A 14778-nucleotide genomic window follows, 5' to 3' on the forward strand; every position below is an offset into this window, starting at 1 on the left:
TCCAGAGGGCACATGAGAGAGGGAGAGAGTCTGAGGGGGTGATTGAGATTATAGGGTTACTGTAGCGATGAGATGAAGTTAGAAGGCAGGATTACAGAGGGTGTAATGATGGTGCTGGTTAATAAGGTAGGAAGGGAAGCAGCAGGAGTTGAGCATGGAGGGAATAAAGTGTGGTACTGAGGTATGTGAGGTGAGGTGGCAGGGAGACGAGGGAGGGAGCAGGGCTGAGTGGTGGAGGAGTAGGCTCAAGGCAGGGCAGAGGTGAATGACAGTGGAGTGACATGGGAGGAGTGGAAGGGAAGCAGTGGGGTGGAAGGGAAACAGAGGAAGGGAGAGAGGAGGAGATGTAGGAGGCTAAGGCCCATATTTATCAAGCCGTGGACATTGCACAGTGATAAGTATCAACCAGCTCCTAACTGCCATGTTACAGGATGTGTTTGAAAAATAACAGTTAGGATTGGTTGGTACATTATCACCGTGCAATTTATCACTCTCCAAGGCTTGATAAATCTGAACCTAGGAGAGAAGGATGAAGGTGGGATCGGGGGACAGAATACAGGATGGGGCAGACAAGAAGTGTTGGTGGACATTAGCGACAGGCTGGACATCCTGTAGTGTAGATGATGTAAATAGAAGTATAAATATAGAAATAGGAGTGGTGGCTGTATAAAAGTCAGAGTAATAGGATTGCAGGTGAAAGTACAGTGTTCGTATTGTTGTACACAGTAATGTGGTTTCAAGCAGAACGTTTATGTAGTTGCAGAAATTAAGTTGAAGGAGGTATAAGAAATGTGAGGATATGATGGTAGGGGTGGGGAAAAAAAACCTAAGGAAATGCAGACTAGATTTGCAAGTATCTAAAAACAAAATGACAGGTTCAGCATGTGCATGAAGAGGTTTGGGAATACTGTAATTACCATGTTACTGAGAATGAACTGGGTAGTTGTAGCTGTGTCTAAAACAAGGAAATACAGTGATGATTGTTCGGGTTACACCAACAGGAGTTGGTTGGTGTGTTGAGAAGTTGAACTCACAATTGTTGTGTCAATGGTTAGATGTGTCCTCACACATCCTTGCCCTAAAATGCAGCGTGGCGTGGCGTTCAGATGCGCACTGCCATCCACCATTTATTTGCTAATAATCGCGGGTGCGTGCGTGCCCACTGTTACCGACGAGCAGAGCCTCCTAGTACTATGGCTAGTGGGAGTATGACAGCCTGCTACCCGTGCCTTCCCTAAGCTGCTTGGTCACCTCTCTGCAACAGGCAGCGGGAGCATCCTAATCCCGCTGCCTGCGATTGCAAAGGATTTAACAGGAAGCGTTCGTAGGATCATTTGCATCACAGGTAAAGATGCAAAGGGACACATCTGCAGTTCTTTTATGATCAATGAAGTTGTGTAGCAGTTCATTTGTTGCTGTAATAGTTGTTAGTTGTTTTCTGTCAATTTAAGTCCAGTCTTTAGTGCAGTCTGCACCCTTTGAATTCTCACCCTTAGAATTTGATCAGCCTAATAAGAAGACCTACAGTATAAATATATGTTTGGGTGGGCCCCAGAGGGTTCGTCATGGGCACATGGAGGCCACGGCCAGGGGACCTGGGGATGGCGGCGGCCGCCCCGGAGAGACTCGGCTGGGCCACCCGTGGACCAGGCCAGTGGCACTTTAATGTCTGCTATGGAAGCTCCTAGGGGGAAGCACCTCAGAGGCACGTGAGCGGGGACCCTAGTCAAGTGGAGACGCCCTCCCGGCAGTGGTACTGGCCAATGTATGCTCCCTAGCCAATTAAATGGATGAACTGCAGACGCTTCTGTGTAGCACCAGCGCTGGCATTGCTGGTTCGGCTGCCCTGTGCTTCACGGAAACCTGGCTCAGTGAGCACGTGCCCGAAGAGTCCCTGGCCCTGCCAGGCTTTTGCATTTATAGGACGGATCGGTCAGCGGAACTGTCGGGGAAGTCAAAAGGGGGTGGTATTTGTTTCTACATCGACAGTGGTTGGTGCACCGACACTGTCGTCCTGCAACTATCTTGTAGCCCTCACTTGGAGACCTTGTGTATCAACTGTAGACCCTTCTACTCCCCTCGCGAGCTTGCGTCATTTATCTTAGTTGGGGTTTACATACCCCCAGAGGCTTGCATGAGGACAGCGCTGCAACATCTTTCATCATGCATTAATGACACGGAGCACAAATACCTGCACTCTCTGCTCATCATCCTGGGTGACTTCAACAAGGCCAACTTGTCAAAGGAGCTACCGAAATATCGCCAGCATGTTAAATGCCCCACGCGAGGAGACAATATCTTGGACCACTGCTATACTAACATAAAGGACGCCTATCGCTCTGTCTCCCGGGCGGCTCTTGGGCTCTCTGATCACTGCCTGGTCCACTTGCTCCCCGCCTATAAGCAATTAGTGAAATCTGCTAAGCCAGTTGTCAAGTCTGTCAGGAGATGGACCAGCGAAGCCGAACAAAATCTGCAGGAATGCTTTATATGCACCGACTGGAACGGGTTTGAGTCTGCTGCAAATTACCTCAACGACCTTACCGACACTGTTACGTAGTACGTCAAATTCTGTGAGGAACTATGTGTGCCATCAAAATCTGTCCGCATCTATGCAAACAACAAGCCTTGGTTTACCGCTAACCTAAGGCACCTACGCCTGGCTAAGGAGGAGGCACACAGGAGTGGGGACAAACTCAGTTACAGACAGGCCAGCAATACCCTATCCAAGGAGATCAAGGCAGCAAAAAAAAAAAAAAACCTATGCCGACAAGCTCGTGACCAATTTCTCGGCAAATGACCCTCGGTCGGTATGGAAGGGCCTGAAGGCTGCCACTAACTACAAGGGCTCCACCCCCTGCGCTAGCTCTAGCCAAAAGCTGGCGGAGGACCTGAACCACTTCTACTGCAGGTTCGAGAAGCCCAACGACGCCCTGCCTTATTCTGCTGGGACAGAAGCTCCCTTGGGCTCACTAAGCGCCGTGCCCATCCCTCACGTGGATGTTACAGAATTCACTTAGCTTTTCAGCAGACTGAAGCCCTGGAAGACATCGGGGCCTGACGGCGTATCTCCATCCGCCCTAAAAACTTGTGCTGCACAGCTGGCTCCAGTCTTCACAGCTATCTTCAACAAGTCGTTTGGTACTGGAGTGGTGCCAACCTGCTTCAAGCGCTCAACCATCATCCCAGTGCCAAAGAAACCTGCTGCTACTGTGAACCTGAACAACTACAGGCCGGCAGCACTAACATCGGTGGTGATGAAGAGGTTGGAACGACTGGTACTGACTCTAAAGTCCACAGTAGGTTCCCTCCTTGACCCTCTCCAGTTTGCCTACAGGGCTAATAGATCGGCAGAGGACGCGGTGAATTTGGGTCTGCATCACATCTTGCAGCATGTGGGCTCGCCGGGGGGATAAGCAAGGGTACTGTTCGTGGCCTTCTGCTCTGCATTCAACACTATTATTCCTGGTCTGCGTCAATCGAAAATGCACAGACTAGGTGTCTCAGATAGGCTATGCTCCTGGGTGTTGAACTTCCTAACGGAGCGGGAGCAGAGAGTCAGGAAGGGGAAATTCTCCTCGGGAGTAAAGTCAACCAGCACGGGTGCCCCCCAGGGGTGTGTTCTTTCCCCCCTCCTCTTCTCTCTTTACACCAGTGATTGCACCTCCAGGGACACCTCTGTGAAACTCCTTACATTTGCGGATGACATCACGCTAATTGGCCTCATCACGGAGGGAGAGGAGACTGCTTACAGGAATGAGGTAGATCGGCTGGTCACCTGGTGCAGCGATAACAATCTACAGTTAAATGCATCAAAGATGGTTGAGATGATCATAGACTTCAGGAAGTATCCCCCTACACTCCCCCCAATAACAGTTGCGGGCAGTGCAGTAGTGGTAGTTGAATCCTTAAGATTTTTAGGCTCCACGACTGCTAGGGATCTGAAGTGGAAGGCCAACATCGACGACATTGTGGGGAAAGCCCAGCAGAGGCTGTACTTTTTACACCAACTTCGGAAGTTCAAACTGCCGCAGGAACTCCTGGTGTTCTTCTACTCCGCGATTATTCAATCCGTTATCTGCACCTCGCTAATAGTGTGGTTTGGCTTGGCCTCAACTCATGACAGGAACAGAGTACAGCGAATAGTTGGGGCAGCGGAAAAAATCATAGGGACAAATCTCCCGGCGATTGAGGATTTATATCTGGCAAGGGTTACTAAGCGGGCGGAAAGGATCATCAGTGGTCACTCCCACCCCGCTCATGACATGTTCAGAAGGCTGCCGTCAGGGAGGCGGTACGGCTCGCAAATGGTGAGAACCGCCAGACACAGGAACAGTTTTTCCCCCCAAGCAACTACCCTAATAAATTCGATGGGCACCTAGCCCATTCCATTTGCAATACAACCTAGCACGTGTATCTACGTACCTATCATGCTGCTATTCCGCATGTGTGTGTTTTGGTCTTGTTATGTACTGTATGTATACTGTATACTGTTTTGGTCTTGTTATGTATGTATACTGTCTGAGAGCGGTGGCTATCGGAAACAAATTCCTTGTGTATTGTGCAGTGATATACTTGGCAATAAAGTGATTCTGATTCTGATTCCCAAAATATCTTACAATAAAACAGGCTTAAATTTGCATTTAACAATAATTCCACAATTACCTAAATATATGTAGTTCTGCTATTCAATCTGTGCTATTAAACAAATGCAATAGAGTTTGCTGGGAGCAGTAGTTCCACAATTACCTAAACATATGTAGTATATGCAAGAGGTTTATGTGAGGAGAGAACAGTAGTATATGTGCCAGGTCATATATGCAAGAGGTTTCTATGAGGAGAGAACAGTAGTATACACAGCAGGTTTATAGCAGGAGAGAACAGTGGAATATGTGATATGGTTTATGCCAATGGGTTGGTCGAGATTGTTTGACATTTTTCATGATAACAGTCAGTATTTCTACATAGATGATACTTTGACTCTGACCCGATGGTGCGATCGGGTCAGAAGGCCATTGGGCCAGAAGGCCATTGTGCCGCTGCGATCGCCTCTGCCTGATTGACAGGCAGAGGCGGTCGCTGGGTGGGGTGGAACGGCGGCGTTTGCCTGCCATTTCGTGGGCTCAGGCGTGGCCGGACCGAACGGGGGGTGGGCCGCATCGGCTGCGTGACGTCACACGCAGCCGCTGCGGGTCGGGGAGCGATGAGTAGCTCCCGGCCAGCACGCTAAAGCTGCGCTGATCGGGAGCTACTCTTGAAGTGCAAAGGCATCACTGCTGTGCGATGCCTTTGCACTTCTGCGGAGGGGGCCGGCACTGACATGCGGGGCGGGATAGCCCTGTGCTGGGCGTCCCCCCGCATGTCAGTGTGAATGATCGTAGCTGTGCTAAATTTAGCACAGCTACGATCATCTCGGAATGACACCCATGATGTCTAAGCAGTGAGTATATTCCCCACTATCCCTAACGCCTAACCCTTCCCCTAGTTCCTAACCCTCCCCCTAGTGCCTAACTCTCCCCTGCAGCCTACCCTTCCCCTAGTAACTAACCCTCCCCTTAGTGCCTTACCCTCACCCTGCAGCTTACCCTTCCCTAGTACCTAACCCTCCCCTTAGTGCCTTACCCTCCCCCTGCAGCCTAACCCTCCCTCTCGTGCCTAGCTCTCCCCTCAATGCCTAACCATCCCCTTAGTGCCTAACCCACCCCCTAGTGCCTAACCCTCCCCCTAGTACCTAACCCTCCCCCTGCAGCCTAACCCTCCCCCTAGTGTCTAACCCTCCCCCTAGTGCCTAACTCTCCCCTAGTGTCTAACCCTCCCCTAGTGCCTAATCCTCACCTTTAACCTAACCCTCCCCCTAGTGTCTAACCCTCCCCCTGCAGCCTGACCCTCCCCCTAGTGCCTAATCCTCCCCTGCAGCCTAACCCTCTCCCTAGTGCCTGACCCTCCCCCTGCAACCTAACCCTCCCGGCAACGCCTTTATCTAAGTTTTGGCATCCTTAGACAGGTCAAATGTTGACATCGTAAATATGGTGCCTGTCAACAGTTTTAACTACTGTATGTCAACATTCTATATTGACATGGTGGTGTCAACATTATGAATGTTGACATGGTTACTGTTGACCTACTGACATGGATACCATGCCAATTAGGTCTTTACAAGTGCATATGTTCAGATATATTTTGGAACATAACTTTACATCTCTACTCATATTGAGGTGCACCTTTATTTTACAGAGGTTATTCCGTAGTGTGGAGAGGTACATGCATTGCAATGTCTGCTAGACAACCAACCATAAAGGCATGGCGGGGGGTGAGGATGGGGTGTCATGGATGGTGGTGGTGGGGGTAGCTAGCTCCATGTGCTGACAATGCTATGGGGGAGAAGGATGGTGATGTTTGGGAGTCAGGCAGCCAGTGAGAGCTATGAGGGGATGAGGAGAGTGGGAATGGCATCCCTTCAGCACCCACTGTGCTAGTGTAAGACAGACAGTAAGATTATGGGGCTAATTCAGTAAGGATAGCAAATTCTATGCTATCTTTTTTCTAGCATGCTGGGGGCTGCCCATCGCTTGGCATGACTACCTTCCATGCTGACCGGAGCCTCCCCCCCTTCAACAAGCATAAATTGCGAGTGATCGCAGTTTCTGCTTGCTAGCAGAAATACTGGAAGCCTCCTGCTGTCGCAGCTTGGCTGCGCCCGCAGAAGACCCGCCGCCTTCTCCCTGATCACGGCGGCTGCGTGTGACGTCACGCAGACGCCGTGATCACGCCCACGACACACACCCATTCGGCCGACTCAACCCACCGTCCACGCCATACCACCCCCACAATGCTCCATCTCCTCCCTGGAAACGGAGCGTTGTCCACCCTCCCTGCCCCGTGACCGCCTCTGCCTGATTGACAGGCAGAGGCAATCGCATTTTCTGCAGCCCTCCCGCAGAAAGTGCGGGCGTATGTGCAGGACAGGCGCTGCGCATGCGCCCGCTGGGCGAATGTAAAAATTCTGGTTGGATTGCGATTTGCGATCCAACCTGACTTAGCCCCTATATACCTTATACTGTGTGTATATATACACATGTATTCATTACTCCTGTAGACTCATTTAAAAAAAAAAAAAAAAAATTTGACAGGAGATATCCAGTTGTGGATGCCTGGAATAACTTGTTATGCCTATGCTCCATGCTGGTACATTGAGAATAGGATTACCAGGAAGAGAGCATGATCCCGTGATGCACACAATTCTGCTGCAGTTATGGCCACATTGTGGTCATGGAGATAAGGCCTAGATTTATCAAGCCTTGGAGAGTGATAAATTGCACAGTTATACAGTACCAACCACTCGGCTCCTAACTGTCATTTGTCAAACACAACCTGTAACATAACAGTTAGGAGCTGATTTGCTGGTACTTTATCACCTTCCACTTTATCACTTCACCAGGCTTAATAAATCTGGGCTTAAATACATATATTCGTCTGTATTCGGAGTTGCCATTGTGTATGTGTGCGGACCGCCCCATTCATCCGCCCTGTGAAAGTAGCCTTTAGACCTATCATGGCAGACTTGCACCAGCTCTATCCTTGGTGTAAGAGGGATCTCTGCTTACGCTCCCCTCTGATTAACCCACATATCTACAGGCACAATCATTTTATGTGCAAGCACCTACAGTAGGCGCACAACTACTTTCACTCAGCTGCAAATGGATATGTGGCTGAGATGCAGACAACTCTAAATGACCTTTAGTTGCTTTGAGTTGCGTATATTTGGCTACAGAGCATGCACTTTGCTAAAAATAGCAATATCCGTTCGCAAAAATATCGGCTTCCGCATAATTCTGCCCCTTAGTTTTTAACGTGATAGTTTGACTAGGAATCGGTATGATATGCCCGCTATTGGGATCCCAGGGGTCAGCAGATCGACGTCGGAATCCCAGCAGCTGGAATACTGGCTGCGCTCGCCACACTACCAGCGCGGTGGCAAGCTTAGGTTGCCACACTAATCTATTCCCCCTCAGGAGGTGGGTGGACTACCACCCGAGGGATTCCGTGCGGCTGTCGATATTCCAACAGCCGGCAAACTGACTGCCTCCCATTACAAATACAGCAAAGAGCACCGGGACAGGGTTACAAGTACAGCAGAGAGCACTGAGAAACGGGTTACAAGTACAGTAGAGAGCACTGAGAAACGAGTTACAAGTACAGCAGAGAGCACCAGGAAAAGGTTACAAGTACAGTAGAGAGCACTGAGAAACGAGTTACAAGTACAGCAGAGAGCACCAGCAAAAAGCTTACAAGTACAGTAGAGAGCACCGAGAAACGAGTTACAAGTACAGCTGAGAGCACCAGGAAAGGGTTACAAGTACAGTAGAGAGCGCCGAGAAACGAGTTACAAGTACAGCAGAGAGCACCAGGAAAGGGTTACAAGTACAGTAGAGAGCACCGAGAAACGAGTTACAAGTACAGCAGAGAGCACCAGGAAAGGGTTACAAGTACAGTAGAGAGCACTGAGAAACGAGTTACAAGTACAGCAGAGAGCACCAGGAAAGGGTTACAAGTACAGTAGAGAGCACCGAGAAACGAGTTACAAGTACAGCAGAGAGCACCAGGAAAGGGTTACAAGTACAGTAGAGAGCACTGAGAAACGAGTTACAAGTACAGCAGAGAGCACCAGGAAAGGGTTACAAGTACAGTAGAGAGCACCGAGAAACGAGTTACAAGTACAGCAGAGAGCACCAGGAAAGGGTTACAAGTACAGTAGAGAGCACTGAGAAACGAGTTACAAGTACAGCAGAGAGCACCAGGAAAGGGTTACAAGTACAGTAGAGAGCACTGAGAAACGAGTTACAAGTACAGCAGAGAGCACCAGGAAAGGGTTACAAGTACAGTAGAGAGCACTGAGAAATGAGTTACAAGTACAGCAGAGAGCACCAGGAAAGGGTTACAAGTACAGTAGAGAGCACTGAGAAACGAGTTACAAGTACAGCAGAGAGCACCAGGAAAGGGTTACAAGTACAGTAGAGAGCACTGAGAAATGAGTTACAAGTACAGCAGAGAGCAATGAGAAACGTAGGAATGATTTTCTGTGTTAACAGTGCTGCTGGGACATTATAGGAATTGCAAAACATTAGTCTTCCCTCCTATACAAAATGTCATTTTTTTATGGTTTAATTATACATTTTTTTAATATGTTGTTTCCTTACAGAGAAGTGGTTTCTATTAATCACTTTCTGGAAGCAGCAGCCGAAAAAGAATTCCGTGGAAAAAGGAGACTCCAGCAGTTTATCGAGAACCTGCTTCAACGAGTTGAATTTGCAGAGAAGCAGCTGGAATTTTATCAAAACCGACAGATCAAAAACAATCAGCCTAGTGCTGGGGATGCTATGGTAAGAATGTACAATATGCTTTCATGGGAGATCGTTTAATGTAGGCAACTAGATGACGTTTGCTCATTCAGTGGTATAGATTCAAGGTCTGAGTGTTTACTGATGTTGCAACAGATATATCAGTCACAGCAATTAAGTTTAGGATACTTATAATGTACTTGTAGCCAGATAGGCAGCAGACATGAGTATCAATGATAACATTGCAGAAGAAAGAATTGAGGAAGCTGCACACAACCAGAGCAATTGTTCATTTCATTTAATACTTGTGTTGAGCATAGTAGTATAACCTTAATAAGAGCAATAGGTTCAATTAATAGATTTCCACGTTAAGAAATTATATTACTACTATATGCAAATAATTCAATTATCAGGTATTTTCTGCATATAAATAATTTTCTCTGATTGTCACCAGAATAATCAGAAAATAGTCATTATCTGATGAAAGTTACAGAATGTAGTGCAAATTATAGAAAAATTAACCGCATTTACTAACTAACCCCATTAATAACCCTAATCCAGTCGTTCTTCTTACTGCTCTTCCATGTCTTCCTGCACTATACTGAGCAGCCACTCAGGGCCAATAAACATCTGGGGAGCGAAGAGGCAGTTATGTGCGGTGAGGTGAGACAGAGCCTTTCCTGTCATACTAACATACAGTCCTCTGGATGCCAGCGCTACTCCTCCAAAAACATCCGGCACCTGGGGACATGGCTAGCATGGCTCCACGGCAGGACCCCGTAATGCAGCCGGAACACGGGTGGACAGGTAAGGCAGATTCCCGCTTGCGGGAGCCCACGTTTTTTCTAGCAGTCCTACCACTGGTCTTGGGAGACAGACCGGATGTGCTGTGGTGGACACCGGTTAGGGACGAGGACTCAACTGGACCACCAGGGCTGTTATTCTTGCACAGGCATTTATTCAAAGAACCTGGTGGTTAATATCAGCATAGAAGAGGTCAGCACTCTTCCCCCCGGCCCTTTTCCCCAGCTTAGGGTGCTATTCCGCTGAGGTCTTCCTACCGCTGAGCTGCTCCTCCTCCCTCTCAGATTCCCATGGCAGCCATTTATAAAAACTGCTACAGGTCTCCGTGAACACTGTGTCCAGTCTCCCTGTATACCTCTCCTAGGAGCCATGTTATACAGCGCTATTACCTACCAGACGCTGTGATCTGTATAGTTGAATTTAGCGCCAATTACAATATTATTGTATATTCTGTATCATATGTAGCTCTGCTGTCTCTATTGTTTTCCTACTGTAATTGTATGCCTTTCCCTTTCTTTCAACAATAACCTTAAGATACTGGTGTATAGGGGGTTCACTGTACTTCACATCTAGTTGTATTTGTGTGACTAAAGTGATGGATAAAGGAGGAGCCATGAATATAGCTTATCTAGACTTTAGTAAGGATTTTTAGACTGTTCCACATCACAGACTGCTAAATAAACTCGAAAGCTTAGGTTTGGATACCAAGATTGTTGAATGGATAAGATCTTGGTTGCAGGATAGAAAACAGAGAGTTGTAGTAAATGGAGTGCATTCACAGGAGTGAAATCCAGAGGAGTACCCCAGGGATCTGTACTTGGACCAGTGCTTTTAATATCTTTATTGGTGACATTGCAAATGGCATCAAAGGGAAAGTATGCCTTTTTGCAGATGACACAAAGGTATGCAACAGGGTAGACACACCAGGAGGGGTAAAACAAATGATTGAGGATCTAGGTAGACTAGAGGAATGGTCAAGAGTGTGGCAATTACAGTTTTTATGGCACAAAATGCAAAATCATGCACTTGGGTCTCAAAAATCCAAAGGCTAAATATAGTATTACTGGCACTATACTATAAACTACCTAGGAGGAAAGGGATCTAGGAGACACTATTTCAGGTGACTTAAAGGCAGGTAAGCAATGTAAGAAAGCAATGAGGTAGGCTAGTCAGATGCTTGGCTGCATTGGGAGAGGAATCAGCAGCAGAAAGAAAGACGTAATAATGCCACTGTATAGGTCATTGGTACGGCCTTATCTAGAATACTGTGTACAATTCTGGAGGCCATATCTTCAAAAGGATATTAATACATTAGAGACTGTACAAAGAAGGGCAACTAAAATGGTGCATGGCCTACATCACAAAACATACCCAGAAAGACTAAAAAATCTCAATATATATAATAGAAACTTTCAAATATATCAAGGGTTTTAACTAACATTATTCAAATGAAGAGAAGCAATAAGACACAAGGACTTGCACAGCGCCTGGAGGGAGGTAGGATCAGGGGAAATTTGAGGAAAGATTACTTCACAGAAAGGGTAGTGGACAAGTGGAATTGCCTCCCATCAGAGGTGGTAGGGGCTAAGGGCATAATTCAGACCTGATTGGTTTTTGCACAGCAGCCGATCAGGTCTGAACTTTGCCGGCGCATGCCAGACAGCCGACGACTGTCTCAGCCCTGCGATCGCCTCTGCCTGATTGACAGGCAGAGGCGGTTGCTGTGCGTAAGGGGGCGGGCCGGTGGCGATTGCCACCGTTTAGGGGGGCGCGGTCCGAGCAACGCAGGCGTGCCCGGACTGTTGGGGGATGACCCTCACAGCGACGAGTAGCTCCTGCCAGTGCGCAGGAGCTGCGCTGGCAAAGAGCTACTCTTCCAGTACAAAAGCTTTTGTACTTGTGCGGGGAAGTCGGGCCTGACATGCGGGACGGACTAGCCCTGTGCTGGGCGTCCCCCGCATGTCTGTGTGACTGATGGTAGATGTGCTAAATTTAGGCCCTAAGACAGTAGAGCAATTTAAACATGCATGGGATAGACATAAGGATATCCTTACAAAGAAATAAGGATCAAATAAGGTTTGAGATAAAAATATGGTAAAAAAAGGGGCAGACTAGATTGGCCAAGTGGTTCTTATCTGCCGTCAAATTCTATGTTTCTATTTGTGAAGGCTGTCACGTACAATATTGCCATACTGTGTGAAGGCTGTCACATACTGTATTGGTTACATACTGCTTCTTGCCATATTGTATGTTTCTCATACGTCCTAGAGGATGCTGGGGACTCCAAATGGACCATGGGGTATAGACGGGATCCGCAGGAGACATGGGCACTTTAAGACTTTAAAAGGGGTGTGAACTGGCTCCTCCCCCTATGCCCCTCCTCCAGACTCCAGTTAGATTCTGTGCCCAGAGAGACTGGACACATAACAGGGGAGCTCTCCTGAGTTTCTCTGAAAAGACTTTATGTAAGGTTTATTATTTTCAGGGAGCACTGCTGGTAACAGGCTCCCTGCATCGTGGGACTGAGGGGAGAGAAGCAGTCCTACTTCTGTGAGTTCAAAGGCTCTGCTTCTTAGGCTACTGGACACCATTAGCTCCAGAGGGTCTGATGACTTGGTATATCCTAGCTGCTCGTTCCCGGAGCCGCACCGTCGTCCCCCTCACAGAGCCAGAAGAAAGAAGCCGGGTGAGTAAAAGAAGCAAAGAAGACTTCATAAAGACGGCAGAAGACTTCAGTCTTCAGAGGTACCGCGCAGCGGTCGCACTGCGCGCCTTTGCTCCCACACACAAGCGGCACTACAAGGGTGCAGGGCGCAGGAGGGGCGCCCTGGGCAGCAATAAAACCTCCATATCAGGCTGGCACAAGAGGTATACAGTGCATAGGCACTGTATACAGACCCCCGCCAGGGTAAAAAAGCTAAAAAATAGCGGGGCTGAAGCGCGCCATTAAGGGGGCGTGGCTTAGCTTTCACAGCGCCATTTTCTCCTCACAGAGACGCTGACCCTGCCAAAAGCACTGCTGATGATATCACAGTGAAAAACAAGGGGGGGCACAGTGGTTTAGTGTGTTATATGTATAAGAAAAGCACAATATATAAGGAATATGGTGTAATAGAGCTGAAAAACGTCTTCTGTGTTTCCCTGACATAACATAATCAGTGTAATGTCGGTGGGTGTTTAGTGGGTGTTTAGTACATGTGTGTCGGCATGTCTACGGCTGAGTACTCTGTCAAAAATGTCTCAGTTGGCACCGCCGACGCCTGATGGTACTTGGTTCATGAAAATAAGTATCAACATGTCAGTAGATGTATATTATATATGGGATATGGGTGACCTTGTCGGCACCAACAAATCTGACTGGGTAAACATTGCATGATAATGTGATGCTTTTCAGAAAGCTATACCTGTATGTATATATATGTATGGTACGGTTGCACAGACGTAGTAATATCTGTGGAGGGTGTATTATTCTTAATAGATATTTCCCTCAGACCCCTCGGGGTCGCAAAAATGTTATTTTGCCCAGTTGCTACTCCCTGATATCGACACGAATAATAATTCTTATGTCGACCATAAAGTTTCCTGATTAGATCCACAAATCAGCGTTCAGTACATGTTTCACACACACATTAAGAACGTATTAACGTCACTAGGTGTATATATATATATATATATATACACTGCTCAAAAAAATAAAGGGAACACTAAAATCACACATCCTAGATCTGAATGAATGAAATATTCTTATTAAATACTTTGTTCTTTACATAGTTGAATGTGCTGACAACAAAATCACACAAAAATTATCAATGGAAATCAAATTTATTAACCCATGGAGGTCTGGATTTGGAGTCACCCTCAATATTAAAGTGGAAAAACACACTACAGGCTGATCCAACTTTGATGTAATGTCCTTAAAACAAGTCAAAATGAGGCTCAGTAGTGTGTGTGGCCTCCACGTGCCTGTATGACCTCCCTACAACGCCTGGGCATGCTCCTGATGAGGTGGCGGATGGTCTCCTGAGGGATCTCCTCCCAGACCTGGACTAAAGCATCCACCAACTCCTGGACAGTCTCTGGTGCAACGTAGCTTTGGTGGATGGAGCGAGACATGATGTCCCAGATGTGCTCAATTGGATTCAGGTCTGGGGAATGGGCGGGCCAGTCCATAGCATCAATGCCTTCATCTTGCAAGAACTGCTGACACACTCCAGCCACATGAGGTCTAGCATTGTCTTGCATTAGGAGGAACCCAGGGCCAACCGCACCAACATATGGTCTCACAAGGGGTCTGAGGATCTCATCTCGGTACCTAATGGCAGTCAGGCTACCTCTGGTGAGCACATGGAGGGCTGTGCTGCCCCCCAAAGAAATGCCACCCCACACCATTACTGACCCACTGCCAAACCGGTCATGCTGGAGGATGTTGCAGGCAGCAGAATGTTCTCCTTGGCGTCTCCAGACTGTCACGTGGCGTATTTGCCAATCTTGGTGTTCTCTGGCAAATGCCAAACGTTCTGCACGGTGTTGGGCTGTAAGCACAACCCCCACCTGTGGACGTCGGGCCCTCATACCACCCTCATGGAGTCTGTTTCTGATCGTTTGAGTAGACACATGCACATTTGTGGCATGCTGG

General features: G+C 47.8%; 1 protein-coding gene across 1 annotated transcript in view; it reads left to right on the plus strand.

Moving 5' to 3' along the window:
- The window catches only part of ZNF365 (zinc finger protein 365), a 175405-nt gene that overhangs the window by 120430 nt on the left and 40197 nt on the right, over positions 1 to 14778 (plus strand). The window contains exon 3 of the mRNA XM_063961817.1: positions 9200 to 9380. Within this exon, the coding sequence (XP_063817887.1) occupies positions 9200 to 9380 (181 nt within the window). The remainder of the gene's footprint in view (positions 1 to 9199; positions 9381 to 14778) is intronic.

This window comes from Pseudophryne corroboree, chromosome 3, assembly GCF_028390025.1.
Source record: "Pseudophryne corroboree isolate aPseCor3 chromosome 3, aPseCor3.hap2, whole genome shotgun sequence".
NCBI classification, from domain to species: domain Eukaryota; kingdom Metazoa; phylum Chordata; class Amphibia; order Anura; family Myobatrachidae; genus Pseudophryne; species Pseudophryne corroboree.